Below are 24,381 nucleotides of genomic sequence, written 5' to 3' on the forward strand. Positions count from 1 at the left end.
CCAAGACGTGTCAGACATGGAGACTATGGTGCTAGACGGCATAGTCTACATGGAGGATAGGAACGAGTAGAGGACTTGAAGACTACTCGTAGTAGTTAGAGTAGGACTCTCTAGTCGAATCTGACTAGTACTCTTCTAAACCAACCAACCTGTAACCTTACTCCTCCAATATATAAGGACGGGCAGGGACCCCCTCTAAACAAGTTCAATTGAATACAAACGAACAACACACAGGACGTAGGGTATTACGCGGTCTAGCGCCCGAACCTGTCTAAATCGCGTGCCTACGTACACCATCGAGTTCCTGATTTCGACAACATCCACCAACCAAAACTATACCTTGGGTACTCCCCTAGGAAGATTGTCAGGTTTAAACACCAATAGCTGGTGCACCAGGTAAGGGAAGTCATCAAAAATCCCCTTGCGAGTTTGAAAGCCCAAGGCATCATCAAGCCCACAGTCGCGTTTGAAGCAGGTGCGACGTTCATCTTTGGCTCCTGGGTTGTGTCGCAAACAGCGCTTGAGGTTTTCACCGCCACATCGCGGAGGCCTCGGAGGAGAAGCTCTACGGCATCAATCATCATTCCTAGTCTTTGGAGGAATTCGTGAAGAGATGCAATGAATTTTTTGATCTAACAAGAAGCGAGTCCGAGTACAACTCGAGCTCTACATCTACTTGGGTTGTTTCTCACGAGCTGGTGTTCCAGCCATTGTGCGAATTATGTTAAATTCCAAGCCAATTCCCGTTTGGACTGCGTAACACGGCTTCCATCTACCTATCCACCTTGCCTAGATTGCAATCCAACTCGGTTGCGATTGAGGATCACGACTAGGATCACTACTTGGACTTTGACGAGTAGACACCATTAATAGTTCCGTAGTAGGGCCTTGTGGGAACACTTTAACCCTCAAGGCAGGTTTGTTTATTGGCCTGGCATGAGGCCATCAGCCCCTTGCCTAGGACAACGAGTCACGCTTCATTGCCTACCTCGACATTCTCCTGTACCAGGAGGGAGCACCCTTGTCTCCTATCCGTGAAGGCAACGGCTCTACAGAAATCATTACCTGAAGTTCTGGAAGCCACTCTCTAGACAGAGAACTCTTTGCCCTTATCACAGCGTAAGATATGGAGGACACCGAGCAACCAGAGAGGAATCCTTGACACGAGCGTCACCAAGATAATGTCTCGCTGGACGTACTCACCGCCAATGTCGTTGGGGAGGAGACCGACGCTTAGAGAACCCAGTTATGAGCAAGGAACGTAGCAAGAGCGGATCGTCACCACCGGCTGGCAGAGAGGCTCCCGATTGTGAATTTAGACAATGCCTTCGGGGCAATCCAAACATGGCAATAGCGTACGCCTCTCGCCACCATTGCTTCCATTGATCTCATGACTCACACCAGGCCACAGGATAAATATACCAGACAGTTGGCAACTCTGGCGAAACATGCCAACGAACAATTCGACAGGCAAAATCCGATTGCCTCAGTATCACGTACTCCGTCCCAGCAAAGTCAACACGGCAGTAGCTACAGAGGCCCTGCAGCTCCTTCAGCTCGACAGCTCGAAAGTGCCAGACAAAATAGGGATGCGCCCGAGGGTAGTCGGACACCTTTTGTGGGAGGCCGTCGCCACCACAGAGTCGATCCTTAGCCCGCGTGTACCATGAGAGATCTTTGAGATGTGATAAATATCAACTGTGATGCTTGTAATATCATCGAAGGACGGCATCGTAAGCGTGAACTCGAAGCCGACTTCAAGGGCGACAACAACGATAGCTTTCCACTATTTTGCCTGAGAAATTCAAACCTCTGGGCATCTCAAATACGATGGCAACCAGGACCCAGTTCAATGGCTCCGATGCTACTCAGTATCAGTTCAAGCTGTAGGAGGGACCGATGACATGAAAGTTCACCAGCTACGTGAAGAAGACTACAGAGTTCGTCTCCAAGCACCTGCTGGTAATGGTCAAGTCGTTCTACCCACAAGCCAACTTGGCTCCCGTGGCAGAAGGCATTGCCGAGGACTACTCAGATGAGCAATTCCAGCAGTACTTGGAGGAGATGGCTCCCGTTGCTCAAGAAGTAGCTGGTCAGATAGACCTTGAATAATCTGGAAAAACAATTGCTTGTAATATAAACAAGTTATGTTAATGCAAATTATTGGAAGTCTGGTCGCAATTTTTGTGTGCTTGTCGACTTTGTTTGAATTTCTTCGGTTTAGTGCATCTCACGGACTACCTAGTTGTTTGCTCATGTGGTAGTCTTGAGTGTCCGCGCACAAGGCTGCTACTGGGAGCCTCTTCAAATACACTACGTAGAGTACCTTTAGGATGTGACTCCTCTTTGTGGAGCTCCAGTACTCATTTATCTAGGTAGTCAAATTCTTTAGGCGAGTAGAGTCTTCGAGACTTCATGTTCTAGAGCCTACCATCGCAACCTCTCCATGTTGTTTGGGTGTTGTGCTCCGAAGACTCGAAACTTGCAAACTTGTTATTACAAGCTGTCGCTAGACAACTTTGTCTAGGTAAAGATTTGTGCGTGCAGGCTTGCTTTTGCGCAAGTTGCTACTATCTAACAAGTTGAATAACCCGAAAAATAAGTGTGCGAACTTGTGGGTACAAGTTGCGAGTTGGCAGAGACTAGTCTTGTGCAACAAGAAATTACTTTGCTTTATTTAAATTGTAACTGTACAGCTATGGCCGATGGTCAGTTTACATAAGTATGTAGATTATGGGTAGAATCGATACAAGTGTTCAATGTTCCACGAGTTGTCGACTTCTTCGCTAGTGAGAGTTGTATTAAACACGATAAACTAGCTTTGTATTAGGCAAATCATGATATCGAACTTAATCGAGAAAGTTTTGATATGGAAAACAACACAGAAGTCGATAATGACAGGACTTACAAGCTCGTTGGAGATTACGCTAGCCCTGCTTACTTGAATGAACTCGCCGAAAACTATTCTAAAACTACTCCTAGGATTTCGTGGCGCTGGGCTAGAAAAAGGTTGTATATTTAGATCCTATGCCACAAAGAAGTCCTAACGGTCATAACTCATGATCCATTACAATTTATTCTAAAAATATTTAAAAATAAATCTCCACGTTTTCCCTTATTTTGCGGAGACATCCGTACTTGTCTCAAATAGTTTAGCTTCCATCAACATTCGAAGTCCTATACTTAGTTATTGACCCTGGTCAAAATCTGGTGTCAACAATATTGCAACTTATATTTTGCAAATTGAATTAACATCAACCATCAAAAAGTTTAAAAATATCAATAAATTCACTTGAAATTTCTCTTATTTTACATGTGGGTGAAACTTTAACAGTGTTTTGAATCCAAAAATTTGATAAAACTTGATCAAACATTTGCATTCGGCTACATAGATTTTATTACCACCATCCTAATATCTAGTACTACCATTTATTCATAATTTAGGCTAATTTTAATGGAAAGTTTTATAGAAGTTTCATTTGCATTAAAATCCATACCACTTCAGCAATTTTGCTGACGGACGTTCACCAGACGAGAGAAGAATTGACACACAGCATGCACAGTTAGAGCATCTTCAGCAGTGCACGAGATTAATGTCTAAGTTCTAAATCTGAGTAACTGTGCAACGAGATCAGACGTTGGAAAGTTGACAGGAAACAGTCGAACGGGATTTGCGCAGGAACGCGTTCATACGGAGCCAGTTCTCAGACTAAAAAGAAAAATCCCGACAATAAAAGGGAAAAAGGCAAAAGAATCAGACAGGCAGCAGTCCAAAGGTCACGCCTCCGCCCCCCCACCCCCAACCAAATCTTCACCTGCTCTGCAGATCGCCGGCGATCTACTCGCTAGCCGCCTCCGATAACCGCTGGCGCCAGGCAGCACCCGCCTGCTCCTCTTACGGGAGCCCAGGGAACAGCACAGCGCCGTGGAAATCTGTAGCAGCGGCGGTGGGACGAAGCGAGAGAAGAGGGGATGACTAGCCTGTCGATCACGGTGATGACGCTGAACCTGCACGAAGGGGAGCAGCCGAGCGAGAGCCCCAACACCTGGGAGAAGCGACGGGACATCTGCGTCAGCGTCATCACCAGCTACTCCCCCACCATCCTCTGCACACAGCAAGGTGAGCGGTGATGATACACGCGATTCAGCTAAAGGAACTTGGGAACATGGGCTATCGCATCTCTTGTATTCAACTGATTTGGTTCAGAAGCACAACTAGATGCCGATTTGATGCATTTTCTTGTTAGAAATAAGTAGTGCTGCTGCAGACTAGGGATGGAACTGATTAACTGAACTTGATCCTTCCTATTAATATATAAGCCGGCATTGTGGGATCTTTGAATTTTTTTTTTGACTGAACATGATGACAGTCTGAGCTAGGTTTTTCCTTTCCTTTTTTCCCCATTTGGCCAAGAGGTGTGGTGCTTGGATTGGGCAATGCTAGCAGTTGTTTGGCCCTATTGGTGGGATTTTAGTTCTTCAATGCAAGCTCCATTCCTGCATGCTTTTCTAATTTTGGCTGAAAATAGCGGGTTTGGCATGCAGGCTTGAGATGGCAGTTGGACTACCTACAACAGTGCTTGCCTGGTAAAATTTGTGCACTTCAGTGTTATCAGCTCTTCTTGTACGTTAACTTGATTTCTGTTTGATGATAGTAATGCACTTTATGCATAATATAACTTCGATAGTTCGATTATCATAGTACTCGTGTTATCTTTGTTTTCAGAAAGTCTTCCTATTTTTTTTCAAGCTATGGGCGATAAACTATCACAAGAAAAAAAAAGTGGGCTAAATGTCTCCCTGGATTGATTTATAGAAACGAATATATCTTAGTAGTCCCTGATATCAACCTTTTAGCTCTATTTATAACCTGTGGAATCTACAACAAATTCATCAACCAACTATATAGCAATAACTAATCGATCAAATTGTTAGTAAATGTCACTTAATCTGTGGTACATTGTTTTAAATTAAGGTAGTAGGCATGCAGGTTCTCAACAAAACCAAATTTGTAGTTCAGAAAAAATTACGGTCACACAATGTTTCAAAGGCCTTATGGCTCTTTGTTTCTACTATGGGCCCCAGAAGCATAGGGGGATTTTACTCGTTGGTATCAATTAAGTGATCTGTGGACCTTTGTCGCTCTCCATGGGGCTTTTGCACTAATAGGTTTCATGTTACGTCAATTTGAACTTGCTTGGTCTGTTCAATTGCCACCTTATAATGCAATTTCATTCTCTGGTCCAGTCGCACTGTGTCTTCTCCATTATAGAGGAACCTAAAAACTTACTGTGAACCATATAGAGCTTGCGTGGAACAAGGACCAAGTATAAATAGGCTGCCATCAGTTAAAACAGTTACACACAAACGAGTATTTGAATAACATGAGTACATAATTCTTGATGTCTAGTATGACTAGTAGCGCTGCATTGGCTATCGACTACCAATTTATAAGTTATAATTACAGAAATGGCAACTAGTCTCAAGCAAGTTGGCCTAGGATAGATATGAAACCTAAGAAGATGCACTAAAAAAGAGTTTAATAATTGGAAAAGGAGGATTACGTTTCAGGCATTTGGATTGCTCATCGGCATGTACAAAATCCTTTGGAGTACCCAAGGGTACCTTATGAATAGTCAGTTAGGCACAATCCTTGGTATCCAAATCTGTATAAGTACTTTTCCCTGCCCACAATCTATTGTTGCACACAAAAAAGAGTCATGTGTTCTCTCTGATCTATAAACAAGAAGTCCAGTTTACACCCTGTTCAACACAGATATGAGTTTCTGAGGTATACAATGTTCCCTGATCAATATGTGTCGAGAAGTCGAATGACTAAGCCTTTGCACTCATCTAGGTTATGAACAGTTTGGCATCTCAAGAAAAGGCTCACAGGACACCGCTGATGAATACTGCACAATATTTTATGAAAAAGAGAAGGTTTGCCATTTCTGCCTAATCATTTCTGTACAGTACTTGTTAATTATCTCATTCACTTCAAAACATATCCATCTTGCTTTTATTATTATGATGTTGAAGTAAATAATAATTTATACACCTAGATGAGCTGAACTTCCATGCATTTGTTGAAGGTGGAGCTTACTGAAGGTGGCACATTTTGGTTATCAGAATCACCATCAGTGCCAGGAAGCATTTCATGGGGAGCAACTGCACCCTGCATTGCAACATGGGCAATATCCTTTGGTGTGATGCTCTTCTTGTGCTTCAACGTTCTATCATTTTCTTAGTATCTTGGTTATAATGAAGAGTGTCTGTTGCCTTAACATGATGTACACACATTTCAACTCAAAAGAGTAGAACCACCTGGATTCAGCTTCCAGATCGTAAATACAAATCTTGATGAAGTTAGCCCTCGTGCTCGACGAAGAAGTGCGTTGCTTACATGGCAACATATAGCATCCTTGCCTCCCAATTTGCCTGTTATCTATTGTGGAGGCTTCAACACGCAGAAGGAATCTATGACCGGGCGGTTTTTGCTTGGCAGATCCAGGTAATAGCTTGGTGGAGGATTATAAATTTTGTCCAAGTTAGCATGTCATTTCCCATATAATCACAGCATATGTGGTCTGCAATCAATTTTGTCGAAGTTAACATGCCACCAGCACAAGCACAACCTTCTACCTGTAGTTAACAATTGCGCCACTAGCTTGCAATAAAATTTTGCATCAGATCCACCACTGACTTTTAGCTTCCTGTGTACATACCATTGAGATTTAGTGCACCTCTTTTATGGTATTTTTTTAACACTTTTTAAAAATGGACAAAATGCACTTTTTGAAAAGATTTACACCTTTTTGTTTCTGAAGTCCAAGGTACATGATATTGTAAGCATTTGAAACTTAAGAAATAATGTTCCTTTTTAAATATGAGAACTTACATAGTTTGAAAATTTTTGCATGGAGTGCATTGACTCTTTTGGAAAATGCATCTTTGATCATTACTTTTTCTAAGTACTTCTCATTAGAAGTTACTGAGAATCTAACCATTCGAATGGTATTTTCATAATAAACTTATATCCTTTTTATGTGTTCAATCTGACTACTTCAATATATATCCGTGGTCAAAGTTTTATAAACATTGATGGCACTCATTTTCAAAAGATATCTATTTGGCAACGGAGTATTAATGTTTCTACAGAGGTGCCTCTGATTATTGTTTGCTAATATTATGTTTCTTTAGTATATATGTATCTGTGTTTCAGTGAATTTACTGGGCAATTTCCTTCATTGTGTTTTTTGACACAGTCCTTTGTGGTGTCAATAATACAGAGAACATGGTGTTGTGGGTGATATGCGAGATGCTTGGCCAAATGCTCGGGTGCGAAAAAATGTTTCATTAATACACACATATCATGGATTTAAAGGTGCCCCCTGATGCTTCATTTTAGGTCCTTTTTTGCAGTTCCCGTTGTACCATTATGTGGATCACTGCACAATTAGATGGCAGAAAGAATGTCACGTTAAATAAATATTACTCTGCTTACACATTACTTCAAATTTTCAGCAACTTTTTATTTTGGAAAATTCACATTTATCATCCAAAAATGAAACCAGGAATTGAAAGGAAAATGACTTGGTTTATTCAATTTCATATTGAGATACATCAAGTTTTTGTCGTGTAGCCTTTATCTAATCACCTTTCTAAAACAGTTCAATGTTTCACTATTCTGCATTATTTTTTATCTGTGTAATGATTTTTTGTGCTAATTATGCTCCATGGATGTATTGATATTTGTTCATTACATCTACTTATCTTGTTAATTATACCTGCCATTTTTCCTATTTGCTCATCCTAGTATGTGTTTTTAGCAATCTTATCAAACAAATATTTTGTTGCAGGGGAGAAACAAGGCGCGGTAGAATTTCTCAAATTAATATTTAGAGCTCTTTGCTTGTGCTGGGATCGACAGACACAGGACTTGCATATTGACTGGATCCTATTTAGAGGGCGCCCACTCGTACCAGCACTTTGTGAGGTCATAAATGATAACATAGACGGTGTTTATCCATCCTCACACTTTCCCATTTTTGCTGAGTTTTTGCTTCCACGCTCAGTTCGTTTAGCTGAGACAGCTTCATAGTTGTTGGTATGTTCTTGTTATGAGATTTTGTTTGTTGTTCTTATTTCCCATCCTTATTTCCATTATGCAACAACAGCCCTTGAGCCCATCTCCGGGTTTCTTTTGTCATGCCATTCAACAAAACAAGACCATTAACATGTGCAGCCCTTGTCATGAGGCTTGTTCCAGGCAATGGAGTTATTCTGTTACCTCTGCTTGCTATCTTTTTTTGGTTCACATATTCTTTATACCGTTCTTGAGATTTTCATGTATATAACTGTATCTTTACATGTTCTCTATGACAATGGTGAGATCTTGAAGTAAATTCACTGATGTAATGAAAAAAAATCAAGGTTTTCACTTTGCTCTCTACTACATTTGTGGTCCTGCAATATTATCAAAGTTCTGACCTTGGTAAATAATTTCACCGTTTGCAAGTTGTTGTGTATTAAATCTAAGATTCAAACTTGACAGTAATTTCTTGCTATTGGATAACCGTGATGTTTGAATTATGATGTTTGTCATGTCCTTAACAAAACCATACTCAAAACTCATGCAGCATAGTCGTAAGCTCCCCATTTGAGGGAGACATCAACAATGAGTGTTCAAATCTTGGTGGCACCAAAAAACAAAAACAAAATAATGGCAGCATCTGTACTTGATTTGTGCTCCCTTAGAGCAGCCACAGTGCCCCGTACAACATCGATGCTCCAAAACATCACATCACCACCGCTGCCTCGTCTCTTTCTTTTGCCACAGTGTCCGCATGGATCAAGTAGGGCCCCTTAGAAATTTTAAAGAAGCAAAAATAATATCTTTCCTTCCCACTGCCAACATGCAAAGCAAGGGAACAGCAGACAGCCAGTGATGGATAATATATTTTAGTCATTGAGCATTGAGGTAACCTTCTAAAATTTATATCACATCGAATATGTGAAGGCTAATTAGGAGGACTAAATAGCTAATTATAAAACTAATTACATAGATGGAGGCTAATTCACGAGACGAATCTAAGCCTAATTAATCCATTATTAGCACATGTTTACTGTAGCATCACATTGTCAAATCATGAACTAATTAGGCTTAATAGATTCATCTTGTAAATTAGTCTCCATCTGTGCAATTGGTTTTGTAATTAGTCTATATTTAATACTCCTAATTAGTATCTAAACATTCGATGTGACAGAAATTTTATGAGGGATTAGGCCTGGTTTGGTTCCCTAACTTATTTTTAAGCACCCGTCACATCGAATGTTTAGATACTAATTAGAAGTATTAAACGTAGACTATTTACAAAATTCATTACATAAGTGGAGGCTAAACGGCGAGACGAATCTATTAAACCTAATTAGTCCATGATTTGACAATGTGTTGCTACAGTAAACATTTGCTAATGATGGATTAATTAGGCTTAATAGATTCGTCTCGCCGTTTAGCCTCCACTTATGTAATGAGTTCTGTAAATAGTCTAAGTTTAATACTCCTAATTAGTATCTAAACATTCGATGTGACACGTGCTAAAAATAAGCAAAGGGAACAAACACCCCCTAGAGGAACAAACTGATGTGGACTAGGGTCCCGATCTTCCGAAAGGTTCAGTTAATCGACGATTTGGGCGGAGTCGCTACGCAAATCGATCCGGCTTCCGAACAACACGTTCCGAACCCCGCAATCGCAGCACAACGTCTCCTCAGGTTATCGACCGGCGATGCACGGTCGACCTTGCCAAGAAGGCTAATCCTTGCCTGCGAATCGAAGAACACAAGCAAGAACAAGGAAGAATGCAAACCAAATTTGCGGATGAATGATTAAGCTCACGAGTTGGGGTTTTACAAACCGATGACGGCGAAACTGTTCTTGACAGATTAATCTAAGCAAAACCCAAAACCTAACAAAGGTGACGGCTACTGTTATATAGGGGTTAGGGTCGTGGTCGACCCCCTGGACGCGCCCCTAATGGGCCCAATGTCAATACACGGCCCAAAGGCCAAAATAAGGCGACGCAGCGCCAGGACAGATTCTGGACGCCATCTTGTTTCGACGATTCCCGTTGACTCAGGATGAATTTAGGCATGGAACCAGTGCCATTGGAAAATAGATCTTCTAAACTTTCCAACCATATATAGAACATCCAAAACGGAGTCCGTATGCGGTCTGGGCATCCAAATCACTGTGGGCTGCTCCTGGACACCGAGGTGGACTCGAAGTCGACTTGGCTTGGGTCTCCAACTCGAGTTGTATGTCCTTGCTGGTCCTCCACGCCTCCAAGCCTCTCTCCATGCATCTCCTGGTCCTCTCCTTTGTTCCTAATCAAAATATAATCATTGAATAGCAATCTATTCTTAAAATCATAAAATGAATTGGTTAGGAACGATCTCACCTCTAAATGCAATTGTCGTGCGCGAGCTCTAGTGATTGGACCTTGAATATCCAGCGGAGTATCATGTGCATCCGGAGAGGTGATGTCCTCATCATCCTCCCCCGCTTGAAATGGAGTCGTCCTCGACTCAAGCTCATCGTCTGCTCCCAAGTAAGGCCTCAAATCTGAAATGTTAAAGGTAGGACTAACCCCGAACTCGAGAGGCAACTCAAGTTTGTATGCATTATCATTAATCTTCTCAATTATCTTGAAAGGACCATCAGCTCTAGGCATCAACTTAGACTTTCTCAAATCTGGAAATCTATCCTTTCGTAGGTGCAACCAGACTAGATCACCCGGTTCAAGTTTAACTTCCTTTCTACCTTTACTACCAGCAATTCGATACTTTTCATTCATTTTTTCAATGTTGTGCTTAGTTGTTTCATGCATTTGCAAAATAAAATCAGCGCGTTCTTTGGCATCCGTATGAATCCTCTCACTAGTAGGCAAAGGCAAAATATCAATAGGAGCACGGGGGTTGAATCCATACACTACCTGAAAAGGACTTACTTTTGTGGTGGAATGTGTTGCCCAATTGTATGCAAACTCCACATGAGGCAAACATTCTTCCCACATCTTCAAATTTTTCTTCAAAACAGCCCTCAACATGGTGCCTAAAGTGCGGTTCACCACCTCTGTTTGCCCATCAGTTTGTGGATGACAAGTGGTAGAAAATAATAATTTTGTACCCAACTTGTTCCACAAAGTACGCCAAAAGTGACTCAAAAATTTTGCATCGCGATCTGAAACAATAGTAGAAGGCATACCATGCAAACGTACAATCTCTTTGAAAAAGAGGTCAGCAATATGAACAGCATCATCACTTTTATGACATGGTATAAAATGTGCCATCTTTGAAAAACGATCCACAACAACAAAAATGCTATCCCTCCCCCTCTTAGTCCTAGGCAATCCCAACACAAAGTCCATAGAAATATCCGCCCAAGGAATAGAAGGAACAGGTAGTGGCATGTATAAACCATGTGGATTCAAACGAGACTTAGCTTTTTGACATGTTGTGCAGCGAGCAACGAACCTCTCAACGTCTCTCCTCATTTGTGGCCAAAAGAAATGTGAGGCCAAAGCGTCCACCGTCTTCTTGGCACCAAAATGCCCCATCAATCCTCCTCCATGTGCTTCCTGCATCAACAAAAGACGAACGGAACCAACTGGAATGCATAGGCGGTTAGCTCTAAACACAAAGCCATCATTGATCACAAACTTATTCCATGTACGTCCCTCTTTACAATTGAGCAACACATCCTTAAAGTCAGGGTCAAGCGCATATTGTTCCTTAATTGATTCAAGTCCAAAAAGACGACAATCAAGTTGGGACAGCAAAGTATATCTTCTAGATAAAGCATCAGCAATCACATTGTCCTTCCCTTTCTTATGTTTGATGATATAAGGAAAAGATTCAATAAATTCAACCCATTTAGCATGTCTACGGTTCAGATTGTTTTGAGAACGAAGATACTTAAGCGATTCATGATCAGAATGAATAACAAATTCCTTAGGCCACAAATAATGACGCCACGTTTGTAAGGAACGTACAAGAGCATACAATTCCTTATCATACGTAGAGTAATTCAGAACAGGACCATGCAATTTCTCGCTAAAGTATGCAACGGGTTTACCATCTTGCATCAAAACACCACCAATGCCAACTCCACTAGCATCACATTCAAGCTCAAAGGTCTTACCAAAGTTTGGAAGTTGCAGCAATGGCGCACGCGTAAGCTTGGCCTTCAAAGTGGCAAAGGACTCGTCCTGTGCTTTTCCCCAACGAAACACCACACCTTTCTTCGTCAACTCGTGTAATGGCGCAGCAATGGTGCTGAAATCTTTGACGAAGCGGCGATAGAAACCTGCAAGACCAAGAAAACTCCTCACCTGTGTGATGCTTTGGGGCAGCGGCCAGCTCTCAATGGCTTCAATTTTCGTTCCATCCACCTCAATTCCCTGTGGAGTAACAACATATCCAAGGAACGAAACTCTATCGGTGCAAAAGATGCACTTCTCAAGGTTAGCAAACAAATGTGCATCTCTCAAAGCCTCAAAAACAGCACGCAAATGCTCCCTATGTTCATCCAAAGACTTGCTGTAAATTAATATATCATCAAAGTAAACCACCACAAATCGACCAATAAAAGCCCTCAAAACCTCATTCATCAAACGCATGAAAGTACTCGGTGCATTAGTTAAACCAAAAGGCATGACTAACCACTCATACAACCCGAATTTGGTCTTAAAAGCTGTTTTCCATTCATCTCCAAGTTTCATTCTTATTTGGTGGTAACCACTACGCAAGTCAATCTTTGTGAAAATTATAGAACCACACAACTCATCAAGCATGTCGTCTAACCTAGGAATAGGATGTCGATATCGAATGGTAATATTATTGATGGCTCTACAATCAACACACATACGCCAAGTACCGTTTTTCTTTGGTACCAAAAGCACAGGAACAGCACAAGGACTAAGGCTTTCACGTACATACCCGCGGTCCAAAAGGTCTTGGACTTGTCGCTGTATTTCCTTAGTCTCCTCGGGATTGGTTCTGTAAGCAGCACGGTTTGGCAAAGTGGCTCCCGGGATCAAATCGATTTGATGCTCTATTCCTCTCAAAGGTGGCAGCCCCAGGGGTATCTCAGCTGGAAAAATATCCTCATACTCCTGCAAAATGTTAGTGATAGCAGGAGGCAAAGAGCTAGCAATATCATCAAGAGAGAACAAAGCTCGTTTGCATATCAACGCATAGCAAACATCATCATCAGAAATTTCAGCAAGATCACATTTTGTTGCAAGCATAACTCCCCCCTTTAATTTAATCCCCTTTTCAGGTGGAGAAACAGAATTAGCAACTTGCTGATGTTTAGAATTATCATTGTTCAAAGTAGCAGCACGTTCCTTATCAGCTTGCATAATTTCAACAGGGGTCAAAGGTACCAAAGTAATTTTTTGTCCTTTATACATTAAGGTGTATTTATTACTTCTACCATGGTGTGTAGCGTCATTATCATGTTCCCAAGGACGACCCAACAGAAGTGAACAAGCTTGCATAGGTACCACATCACAATCAACAAAATCAGCATAAGCACCAATGGAAAAAGAAACTCTGCAAGTTTGTGTTACCTTAGCTTTGCCAGAGTCATTTAACCACTGAATATGGTATGGATGTGGATGCGGTCGTGTGGACAAGCCAAGCTTCTTGACCAAATCTGAACTCACCAAGTTGTTGCAGCTCCCTCCATCAATAATCACACGTGCACGACGGTTCTTGATGACGAAGAAAGTCTGGAACAAGTTGTGGCGCTGTAGACTCTCCGGCTGCTGAATTTGCGTGCTGAGCACATGCTGAACAATAATGTTCATGTAGGCTGAAGTATCCGCACCACGAAGGACATGTCCCTCGATGTCCTCGGCAGCGATCTCTTCATCAACATCATCTTCAATGTCAGAGGTGCTGATGTAACCTCCATCTTCTGTAGCAATGTATGCCCGCTGACTTGGGCATTCCTTCTGCACGTGGCCAAATCCCTTGCAGCGGTGACACTGAAGGGCAGTCGTGCGTCCCGTCGAAGTAACGGAGGATGCACTTTGTGCAGGAACCTGCAAAGAATTTTTACCTGAACCCGAAGGTCGTACAGGCGTTGGTCTTGGCGTTGTAGAAACTCCAGAGTCTGCTGGTCGTGTGCTCGCTGGTGGGGGTGCGCGAAAAGAGGAGGACTTGGTCAGCCCCAAAGATGGTGTCATACGCTGGTATGAGTTACCAACCTTGCTCTTGCCCTGCAACTCACGCCCCTGCAATTCCTTTTCTGCAAACATAGCCAACTGAAACAACTGGTTGACAGAGTTAAAATCCTTATAATCAACTATGTCCTGAATTTCGCGCCGCAAACCGGAATAAAAACGGCAAATAGCATCCTCATTGTCCTCAACTATGCCACAACGCATCAAACCCTTCTGAAGCTCACCAAAATATTCCTGAACAGATTTATCTCCCTGATCTAAGCGCATCAAATTCTTACGCAGTTCTCTATGGTAAGAAGGTGGAACAAATCTATCACGCATAGCAACCTTAAGTTGTTCCCAAGTAGTAGGTGCAACACCCGCAGCAACTAATCCAGTCCACCAAATGATAGCAAAATCTTTAAACTCACTAGTGGCTTGTCGAACTCTATGTTGCTCAGGCACAAGGTGGGCACTAAATTTTTGTTCAACCGTCATCTCCCAATCAAGATATCCCTCAGCATCATAATGTCCAGAGAATGAAGGTATAGTAAATTTGATCTTAGCATAAGGGTCATCGGGAGCACGATTAGCACCTGCGTTCACACGAACACGTCGTCGTATACGTACCTCTCGTGTTGCTACTTGGTCTATGTTACCATGGCCATCATACACCACATCTTCATCGGCTGGTGGTGGTGGTGGTGGTGGTGGACGGGCTTCCAACGCAGCAACCCTGTCAGCTATTGTGGTTATCCGTCCATTCACCTCCCCAAAAATGTCAGCAAGCCTGAGTCCATTGATGGAGTCGGTGACGGCCTTGGCGACCACCTCTGTTATCCTGGTCTGTGTGGCATCCATAAAAGCTTGCAACTGTCCTTGGCTGACACACTCGTTGAAGTCCTTGGGAGTGCCTCCATCGTTATCTGCAGCCATTGTAGATAGAAAATAGGAACAAACGGTGAAGGTTAACCCTAATAATCTCCTACACAGGTGTGGTGGTGTCTCTCAAATCAAACAACACAGCAAAAGGAAACACCTTACCAAGCTCTTACAAGGTTCTTACCAGCAAGGCAAAGGATACCTAAAAGGCGTAGACCGCGATTGCAAGGCTCAAGAACCTGTGCTGCACAGAAGTAATATGTGGAGCTATAGGAAGGCCAAAGATATGTGAGTGGAACACAATTCACTAGCAGATAGCAATGCTGAATAAATGTCCAAAGCTACTTGTCCCTAGTTGCTGGCCTACCCGTGTCCTTAGAACAGTAGTGTCAACAAATAACGAACAAGGATGGATATGAAGAACAACAATGATACAAGATCAGCAAGTATCCCGCACAATATCAGCAAACAAGTGGTTCCTCTCCACGTGCCTCCTGCTGTTTCGTCTTTTAGCACTAGTAAAAATCAAATTGTTTTTCTTTTTTTTTTTTTGATATTTTTTTTTCTCAGCCAGGAGCACAAAAATAGGAACACCACAAAGTATTAGCTCAATCCGATGTAAGGTGTGATCGGTAGAAAATCACGAGCATTTCACAAAACCGATACTGGAACTTGGGAACTCGAATCGATCCCCTTCTGAATTTTTTTTGAATTTTTTAATTTCGGTTTGACTGGCAAAGCCAGTGAATCCTATGTGCAAAAATTCGATAGCTTTCCGGGAAAAAAAAGAACGCCTCAATCGGAGTTCCGAGCGAAAAGTTATGCCCGTTTTAAGGAGGACCCTCCGATGTAGGGTTTTGTGGCGGTCGAGATGGAATCGGGTGGGGAGAAAAAGATGGGATGATGATGAGGATGATGGCAGCGGAGTATGGATCACACAACCGAACTAAAACACGATCTAAACCAGCAACAATGACATGAACTAGGACACAAACTCAACACTACGGACTCTGAAAGAGAATTATGCAAAAGGCTAGACACGGTCTTGGACGGGGAAAATTTTTTGGCTTTTCTGTGGACTCTAGGATGAATGCGAAAATAAATCTAACTAGGGTAAGGGTGAACCTGATGGTATACCTGAAGCTCTGATTACCACTTGATGTGGACTAGGGTCCCGATCTTCCGAAAGGTTCAGTTAATCGACGATTTGGGCGGAGTCGCTACGCAAATCGATCCGGCTTCCGAACAACACGTTCCGAACCCCGCAATCGCAGCACAACGTCTCCTCAGGTTATCGACCGGCGATGCACGGTCGACCTTGCCAAGAAGGCTAATCCTTGCCTGCGAATCGAAGAACACAAGCAAGAACAAGGAAGAATGCAAACCAAATTTGCGGATGAATGATTAAGCTCACGAGTTGGGGTTTTACAAACCGATGACGGCGAAACTGTTCTTGACAGATTAATCTAAGCAAAACCCAAAACCTAACAAAGGTGACGGCTACTGTTATATAGGGGTTAGGGTCGTGGTCGACCCCCTGGACGCGCCCCTAATGGGCCCAATGTCAATACACGGCCCAAAGGCCAAAATAAGGCGACGCAGCGCCAGGACAGATTCTGGACGCCATCTTGTTTCGACGATTCCCGTTGACTCAGGATGAATTTAGGCATGGAACCAGTGCCATTGGAAAATAGATCTTCTAAACTTTCCAACCATATATAGAACATCCAAAACGGAGTCCGTATGCGGTCTGGGCATCCAAATCACTGTGGGCTGCTCCTGGACACCGAGGTGGACTCGAAGTCGACTTGGCTTGGGTCTCCAACTCGAGTTGTATGTCCTTGCTGGTCCTCCACGCCTCCAAGCCTCTCTCCATGCATCTCCTGGTCCTCTCCTTTGTTCCTAATCAAAATATAATCATTGAATAGCAATCTATTCTTAAAATCATAAAATGAATTGGTTAGGAACGATCTCACCTCTAAATGCAATTGTCGTGCGCGAGCTCTAGTGATTGGACCTTGAATATCCAGCGGAGTATCATGTGCATCCGGAGAGGTGATGTCCTCATCACAAACACCCCCCAGTGCTTGCTTTTTTCATTCGGGCATCGCATGCTGCAGTGTACAAACCAATGTTCCAACAGGAGAGAGAAGAATGAAGCATCGGTCTGAGGCCACAATGCCGCTGCTCTCGGTCTGAGGCCACAATGCCGCTGCTCTTACTAGGGGATAGTTAGCTGGGTCGTAGTCGACCTAGGTTATGGTGTACAGTAGCCTCTTAGGAAGTTAGGGTGAAGTTTTAAATAATTTTTTCTCTCCTTCCAACTCTCACTATCAAAATTGTTCACTTTTCAACTATAAAAATATGCAAATTATAATTTATTCAATATATAAAATATATATTAGTTGTCGAAATTTTATGTGAGTGAAAAATTTAAGATACTCTACTACTTTATATAAAATATATAACAAATATATTAGCTTTGAGTATGTTTGAAATTTTTGAAGTTCTGTTCAAAATTTTAAAGCAAAACTGCACCAAACTTGCTGCCCATCCACGCCACGCGAATGCACGTGCGCCCGAAGCACGATCACCCCACGCAACGCACGCGACGTCTCCACGCGGCACTGCTCGCTTGGCGCAGCACCGTCAGCTAGTCACCGCCGGTGACAAGACGAGTCAACCCCGGCGCTTGCCCAACCCGCGCACACGCTGATCTCCCCTTCCGCACGGCAAGATCGCCTCCAGCCAACCCCGGCCCGCACGCCACGCACGTCTGCACGCGCCCACCACCAAGGCCACCATGTTGTAGCCTGCCCGTGGCCAACACCACCCGGCCACTCACCGCTAGCGATGTGACCACACACGCATGTGCTTTTCCCAGTCCCCGCGCACGACAAACCAGCTCCGCCACGCCACATTCCCGCCTACCCAGTAGCGCGCCACTCGCCCACGCGCGCCCATGCCACCAGCAGCCAACCGCTGCGCTAGCCATGTCTGCACTGCTCCCCGGCTGCCTCCGTGCTCCCCTATTGCACGCCCAGCTTCACCCGGTGTCCTGATCCCATCCTCGCCCTCCTGTTGCTATAAAAGGGGCCCTCGCCCGTTTGCCAGTGCTGCCCCACCATTTCTCCCCCACGTCAAAGCTCTGTTGCTTCGCCATCGCCACCTCCCCGTGGAGCCCTCCCCTCCGAGCACTCCCGCCAGCACCTAAGCCCTCTAGAGCCCTCTCCGCCCCCTGCTCTACCTCTCCGAGTATCTCCCCGGCTAGCTCCGCCACTACCGGCATCAGAGATGACAAGCCTCCACCATGCCCGAGAGCTCACCGCCAAGCGCCACCGCCGGCCATCCTCTGCCCACGACTCCCACAAGGCAGTGACCCTAGGTGAGCCCCTAGTCACGCACGTGCCCTTCACTCACCCCCTCCCCGCCGGTGCTCGCCGAAATCGAGCTCGTCGTGCCGCCGGCCGAGCCTGAGGGCCTCATTGCAAGGCCCCTTTTCTTTCCAAGGTCTAAGTCATAAAATGCAGGATGCAGTTGTGAATGTTTAAAAGTATCAAGGGCCTGGACATAAAACATGTTTATGCTTTTCAATTTAGAATTGAATAAAATGGGTGAAACTTTGAAAATGTGTCAAAAAATGTAGAAAAATGGTAAAAATGTGAAACTAATTTTGTTGGACTCCAAATGATGTCTAGTTTCACTGAAAAATATTCTTATGCATGTTACTATCATGTACTTCACACTAAGATTTATTTTGTATAAAAGCCAATAAATGCCTTATAAATCATAGAAAGCTCTGAAAAGTATGAAACCACTTTTGTTAGCCTACTTTAAACATGCATGTTCAGGATCTGTAATTTGTGCTACTGGAATCCCTGATGTTCATACTATTTTAAATTCAAATGCTTAATTGCTGTTTTAATCTGGTTATTTGCATGATAAGTAGTGGAAAATAGATAAAAATGCAAAGTAAATTTGGACATGTTTGACTACGAAAAATATTTGCTTCTGTAAGATATGTATTTTACATTGCTTAAGTAAATACATGTGGTTTAATGTCCTTATTATGTGATAAATAGTTTTCATGCTCAATAAACCCTAAAAAATTTACAGTAGCCTCTGTTAGTGTTGGTAACTATACTGTAAAATTTGTAGAGCCAAACTGTTAATGAAACTCTAGTTAAAAATTATTCTTTGTGTTCTGCAATTTAATACTATTTGGTTTTTAGTAAATTTTGTTGAAGTCAAATGCATCTCAAATTTTACAGTAGATCACTTGTGCAGAGGGGAAGCTTCTGTAAAACTTTCATGATCATATCTTAACAGATGCTTCCAGAAACATGTATGCATGCTAAATAGCTAATTTAAATTAATTATAATAATTGCTACTAGAAATGGTAAACTAGTAAATGCTTAATTATTATTGTTTCTAATTCAGAAAAAGGATAACTTTCCAAATGATTGCCAAGCAGCATCAAAATAACCTCCACCTTCTTTTATGAATTCTAATTGTTAAAATCTTATATGTGTACACAATCACCATCAAAGTAAAACCCAAGTTTTAATCACAACCCACCTTATTTGATGAATAAAAGATTTGTTAAAGTCTTGTCTAGGTGAATGTGGCCAAAAAGAAATAAAAGTTTAAATTCTTGTCTAGGTGAATGTGGTTGAAATGCAATCTATGCTTCTACAATGTTTAATGAAATGCAACCTACACATAAAAGCGTGTAATTGAAATCTTATGCATATGCATCTCGTGTAGAAGCTAACCTCACTGACGACATGTACGAGTTGGTTCTGAAAGCTGAAGAGGAACACTCAGCTGCTGCATTGAACTTGATCGAGATGACTCAAGACCCGAATCAAGATTCGGAAGAGCCCAAGGCTAACTTAGGATAAGAAGGCAAGCCTCAGAGCATAAGCCTCGTTTCCAAATTATGCAACAGTTATGTTACTTATGTTTGTGCATTAAGTCTATAGGAGTTCCTTGAAACCTTAGTTGCATGCTCCTAGTACCCATGACTTGAATACTAGCATGTTAAGTCGAGTAGTTGCTATACTAAATAGGGACACAGTAAAAGTCAAGTGATTTCCTGTCACTCGTGAGCTATAGGAGTTGCTTGTTTACTTATGTTGGAATCAGAAGGTTGACGAGCGGAGCTTGGTACTCTGTTCTGAGATGGTTTATGCACCATCTGTATAGAGGAAAATTGCTAAGGTCGAAACATGTGGGAGTCTTGGTCAAGTTTTTGAACGTACTAAACACAAGCTGAGAGTCTGGGGAATCAGTAACCCTAGTACTTGATTGAACCGGCATGGACCTTTCTCCCACTCTCTCTAGAACCGACTTTCCCTGAGGCCTCATGTGGGTACAAGTGCAGTCACAGTACGACGTCGTTCCGGGACTGGTGGGGCCTTGTATCCAAGGGATGTGGGATCTCGATAAACACCGCAAATTGACGGGAACTGTTGGTATATGTGAACCGTGCTTGTTTAGAATAGGTGCTTACATAGAATGGTTAATCAATTAGAACCTGATGCTAAAACTTGAAAGTAAGGATCCACTTTAGGAGCTTTTGGCAAAAACAAACACATCAACAAAAAAGCCTTGCATGTCTAGGAGTCGGTGGATTAGATACCACCTGACAGGTAAGTCTTGCAGAGTATTAGTATACTCAACCTTACTTCTAGCTATGTTTTTAGGTAATGTTGATGTGGATGATGTGATTGCTAGTGTTACTTGGTTGTACCAACTCCCTCCGTGATGGACAGTTGAATGGGACCCGTCCTCGGTGGGCGAGGATTGTGGTGAGTGATATCATGGCAGGCTTCACCATGGTATTGTGTATCATCGTTAGAACCATCATTTTCTTTTTCCACTACTATGAACTCTGAACTACACTTTATGCTTTTGAAACTTGATTTGTAATAACTTGATGTGGGACCTGTAATATGTTATCTAGATTGTTGTAATCTTTGGACTCGTCTTCGTGTGAGCTTTGTATGCTTGTTTTCATTGGAAAAACGTGGTTGTATCGGGTGAAACCCAACAGACTACCATTTTAATTCGATTAAAGTGTTTATTCACTTTTGAGGCGATGTTGAGAACACTTTAGCTAGGTTAATTTGAGTGGTTCTGCCACCCTTGTGGAAACTAAACTCAGAAAAATGTGTTTTTGGCGTCCTGTCCAGGAAACTACTCGGCTTCATCATCAACCACCGCGGAATTGAGGCTAACCCGGACAAGGTCAACGCGATCACTCGGATGAAGCATTCCCAAAGCCCGAAGGACATCCAGAAGCTCACTGGATGCATGGCAGCACTAAGCTGATTCATCTCTAAGCTCAATGTACGTGGACTACTCTTCTTCAAGCTCCTGAAACACCAGGACAACTTTACCTAGGATCAAGAGGCTTGGACATCATTCGAGGAGCTCAAGGCCTACCTTCAGAAACCTCCAATCCTCACAGCATCGGCAGACAAGGAGATGCTCTACCTTTACATCTCTGCTGCTACCCATGTAGTCAGCATAGTACTGGTGGTTGAGCGATCAGAAGAAGGACATGCATACGACGTCTAGCAACCCGTATACTTCATCAGCGAAGTAGTGATGGAGTCCATGGTTCGCTACCATTAGGCGCCAAAGCTGCTGTGCGTACTCCTGATCACCGCCAGAAAGCTGAAGCACTAGTTCGAGGCACACAAGATTGTTGTAGTCTTCGGCTACACCATAGGTGATATCTTACATAACAGAGATGCCATGGGACAAATCATGAAGTGGTCCATGGAGCTAGCTGCGCACAACATCACCTTTGTCCCCAGGACCTCCATCAAGTCACGGATTCTATACGACTTTGTGGCCAAGTGGACCAAGATCCAGATGCTCTTTCCAAAGGAGGAACACGAATACTGATCCATGTATTTTGACGGATCCCTCAAGATTGAACACTACTAGATTTTTGGTCTATTGCAACGGCGGAAAAACGTTGCAATATGCCCAAAATCGATGCAATATCTAGCAATTGCAATGACGACTGGTTGGTTGGCAGGCGTGGCAAGTACTGGCGTTGCAATAGCTCTTTGCAACATTTTTTGTGGGCCGTTGCAATTTATGGTAATTGCCACACACATTTTTGTTGCATTATAGAGTATGGCAATGGAGGATTTCGTTGCATTAGCATGTATTGCAACGCAAGCAGTCATTGCTATAGTACGTAGTTGCAATGTACAAACTCTGTGGTAATATGGTATTTCGCAATGATTTACATGGTGGCAATAGAATATATTGCCACGAAAATTTGACATTGTGACATATCCTATGGCAACTAAATTTCTTTCATGGAAATAAACTATATTGCAATGGAACCATTTTCGGTGGCAATAATTAGTTTTGCAACAGAAACTATTACGTGGGGACTGTTTCTATGGCAACACAATTGCTTTCGTGGCAATAACTTATATTGCCATGGAAACATGTTTGGTGGTGATAATTCAGTTTACAACGGAAAATATTACATTGTGACAGATCATATGGCAACACAATTGGTTACGTCGAAATAAACTATATTGCCATGGAAACATATGTGGTGGCAATAATTCGTTTTGCAACGGACAATATTTAGAAGCAAGATAATATGTTGCAACGAATTAGCGGTGAAGGTTATTATGTATTATTGCAACTTTTATCTTCCATAGCAATAAGTTGTTGTGCAATTGAAAGTATATAGATGCAATAAAAGATGTTGCAACAAACTGGGGTTGCTGCAATTATTTGCTTTTGCAATAGGTGGATGTATTTCTTTTCGCAACTGGAAGATATTTTTCGCAACGGATTGCATTTTATATATTTGTATACTGAATCGTTTGTGCAACAAAATGATTTCACCAAAATATGAATTGCATCATCATGAATATAAAACCAAGCCATCTCAACATTCGTAAAGTCAAAGTGCCAAACACATATTCCAAATCGAAAATAGTTCATAACTAGTCTTGGTGTATCAACAATACTAAATCCTTGTAATGTAGGCTACAGGAATCATGCAATGCATTGATTTTCCTTGTCTCAACCATGTCATGACTCCAAGCCCATGCGATCCATTGAAGAAGAATGTTCCTATAAAAAAAAAGAATGCAGTGCATCAGCAAAAGGGTCTCATAGTGCAGTAGTATGTACTAAACAAACATGATCATGGTAATTTGTCTTGTGCTTGTGGACACGTGGTCTGGCACAGAGCATATTATTCGCACACAGGAGACTGCTCTAAGTTTACTGATGCACTTAAACATAGATTATAAATCAGGTTTACTTCTAAATACCTGTTGGCTTCTTGTGCGCACACGTTTTGTAGCAGCATTCAGTAGTTGCCGTGTACTAATATATGCTCCTGCCACATTGTTGCTTTTGCTATTTTGAAAAAGACCTCGAGACACTGTACTAGTTCTATGTTTGCTAGCATTTTTCTCAACTGTTGCCATAGCATCACTTGGGATGATGCTCCTTGGGTCAGTCTGCATAGAAAAAATAGGTGAAAGTAATTTAGGGACAAAACACATTCCAATATGCTCATTTGTGTCACAAATATCCAAATTGCCTTTACCTGTAGTAATGGGGTTTCTCTCTGTTCAGCAAACTTTGATAGCATCTCTTTCATGATATCTTCCCTAAGTGCTTGCCTTTTGTTATTTTCCTCTTCTTGAATCTGTAGCAATTTTTCTTCCAATATCCTTTCCCTTTCAGCCTTCTCATTTGCAAGTTGTTCTTCTAACTTATCAACCTTTTGTTGGAGCGCATTATTTTTATGGTTGGCCGCTTCTGTAGCACGGGCTTGCTCTTGGATTTGAGCTTTCAGCAATTCACTACGTGATGGAGTTTTAGACAAGTAACCATGACCATGGATTCTGTGGGTTTTGCATCCTGTACTTTGCTTGTAGCATATTTGGAAAACATTGTTTTCCTCTACAGTCGAGATGGGATTTGTATCATCATTGCGTTCTCTCTCGGAAAGCATTAGGCATGCATTTTCCTAATTTAAACAGCAGCATTGGTGTCGGTATTGGACATTAAAAATAATAAGAATCATGTTGTTAACAGTGAACTATGTAGATTACTTACATACACAACCTTAGATGCTTCATCTGACCATTGCTTGACATGAATGAGTACTCAACCAAAGATTTAAATCACTTGGTTCTTCTCCTGTATCCGGGTCTCTCTAAGATGACATGAATGAAGCACATTAGCTTGACATGTATGCAAAAA

At 42.4% G+C, this 24,381-nt stretch overlaps 1 protein-coding gene across 1 annotated transcript; it reads left to right on the plus strand.

Annotated features, from left to right (window-relative positions):
* Positions 1-3,723: 3,723 nt before the first annotated feature.
* LOC117850735 (uncharacterized) lies at positions 3,724-8,289 on the plus strand. Its single transcript, XM_034732595.2, has 7 exons — positions 3,724-4,120; positions 4,546-4,587; positions 5,858-5,940; positions 6,093-6,194; positions 6,297-6,511; positions 7,290-7,384; positions 7,860-8,289. The coding sequence occupies exons 1-7, from the start codon at positions 3,973-3,975 to the stop codon at positions 8,099-8,101; spliced, it is 927 nt and encodes a 308-aa protein (XP_034588486.1). The 5' UTR covers positions 3,724-3,972; the 3' UTR covers positions 8,102-8,289.
* Positions 8,290-24,381: the final 16,092 nt, after the last annotated feature.

Source organism: Setaria viridis, chromosome 3, assembly GCF_005286985.2.
Source record: "Setaria viridis chromosome 3, Setaria_viridis_v4.0, whole genome shotgun sequence".
Taxonomy (NCBI): Eukaryota; Viridiplantae; Streptophyta; class Magnoliopsida; order Poales; family Poaceae; genus Setaria; species Setaria viridis.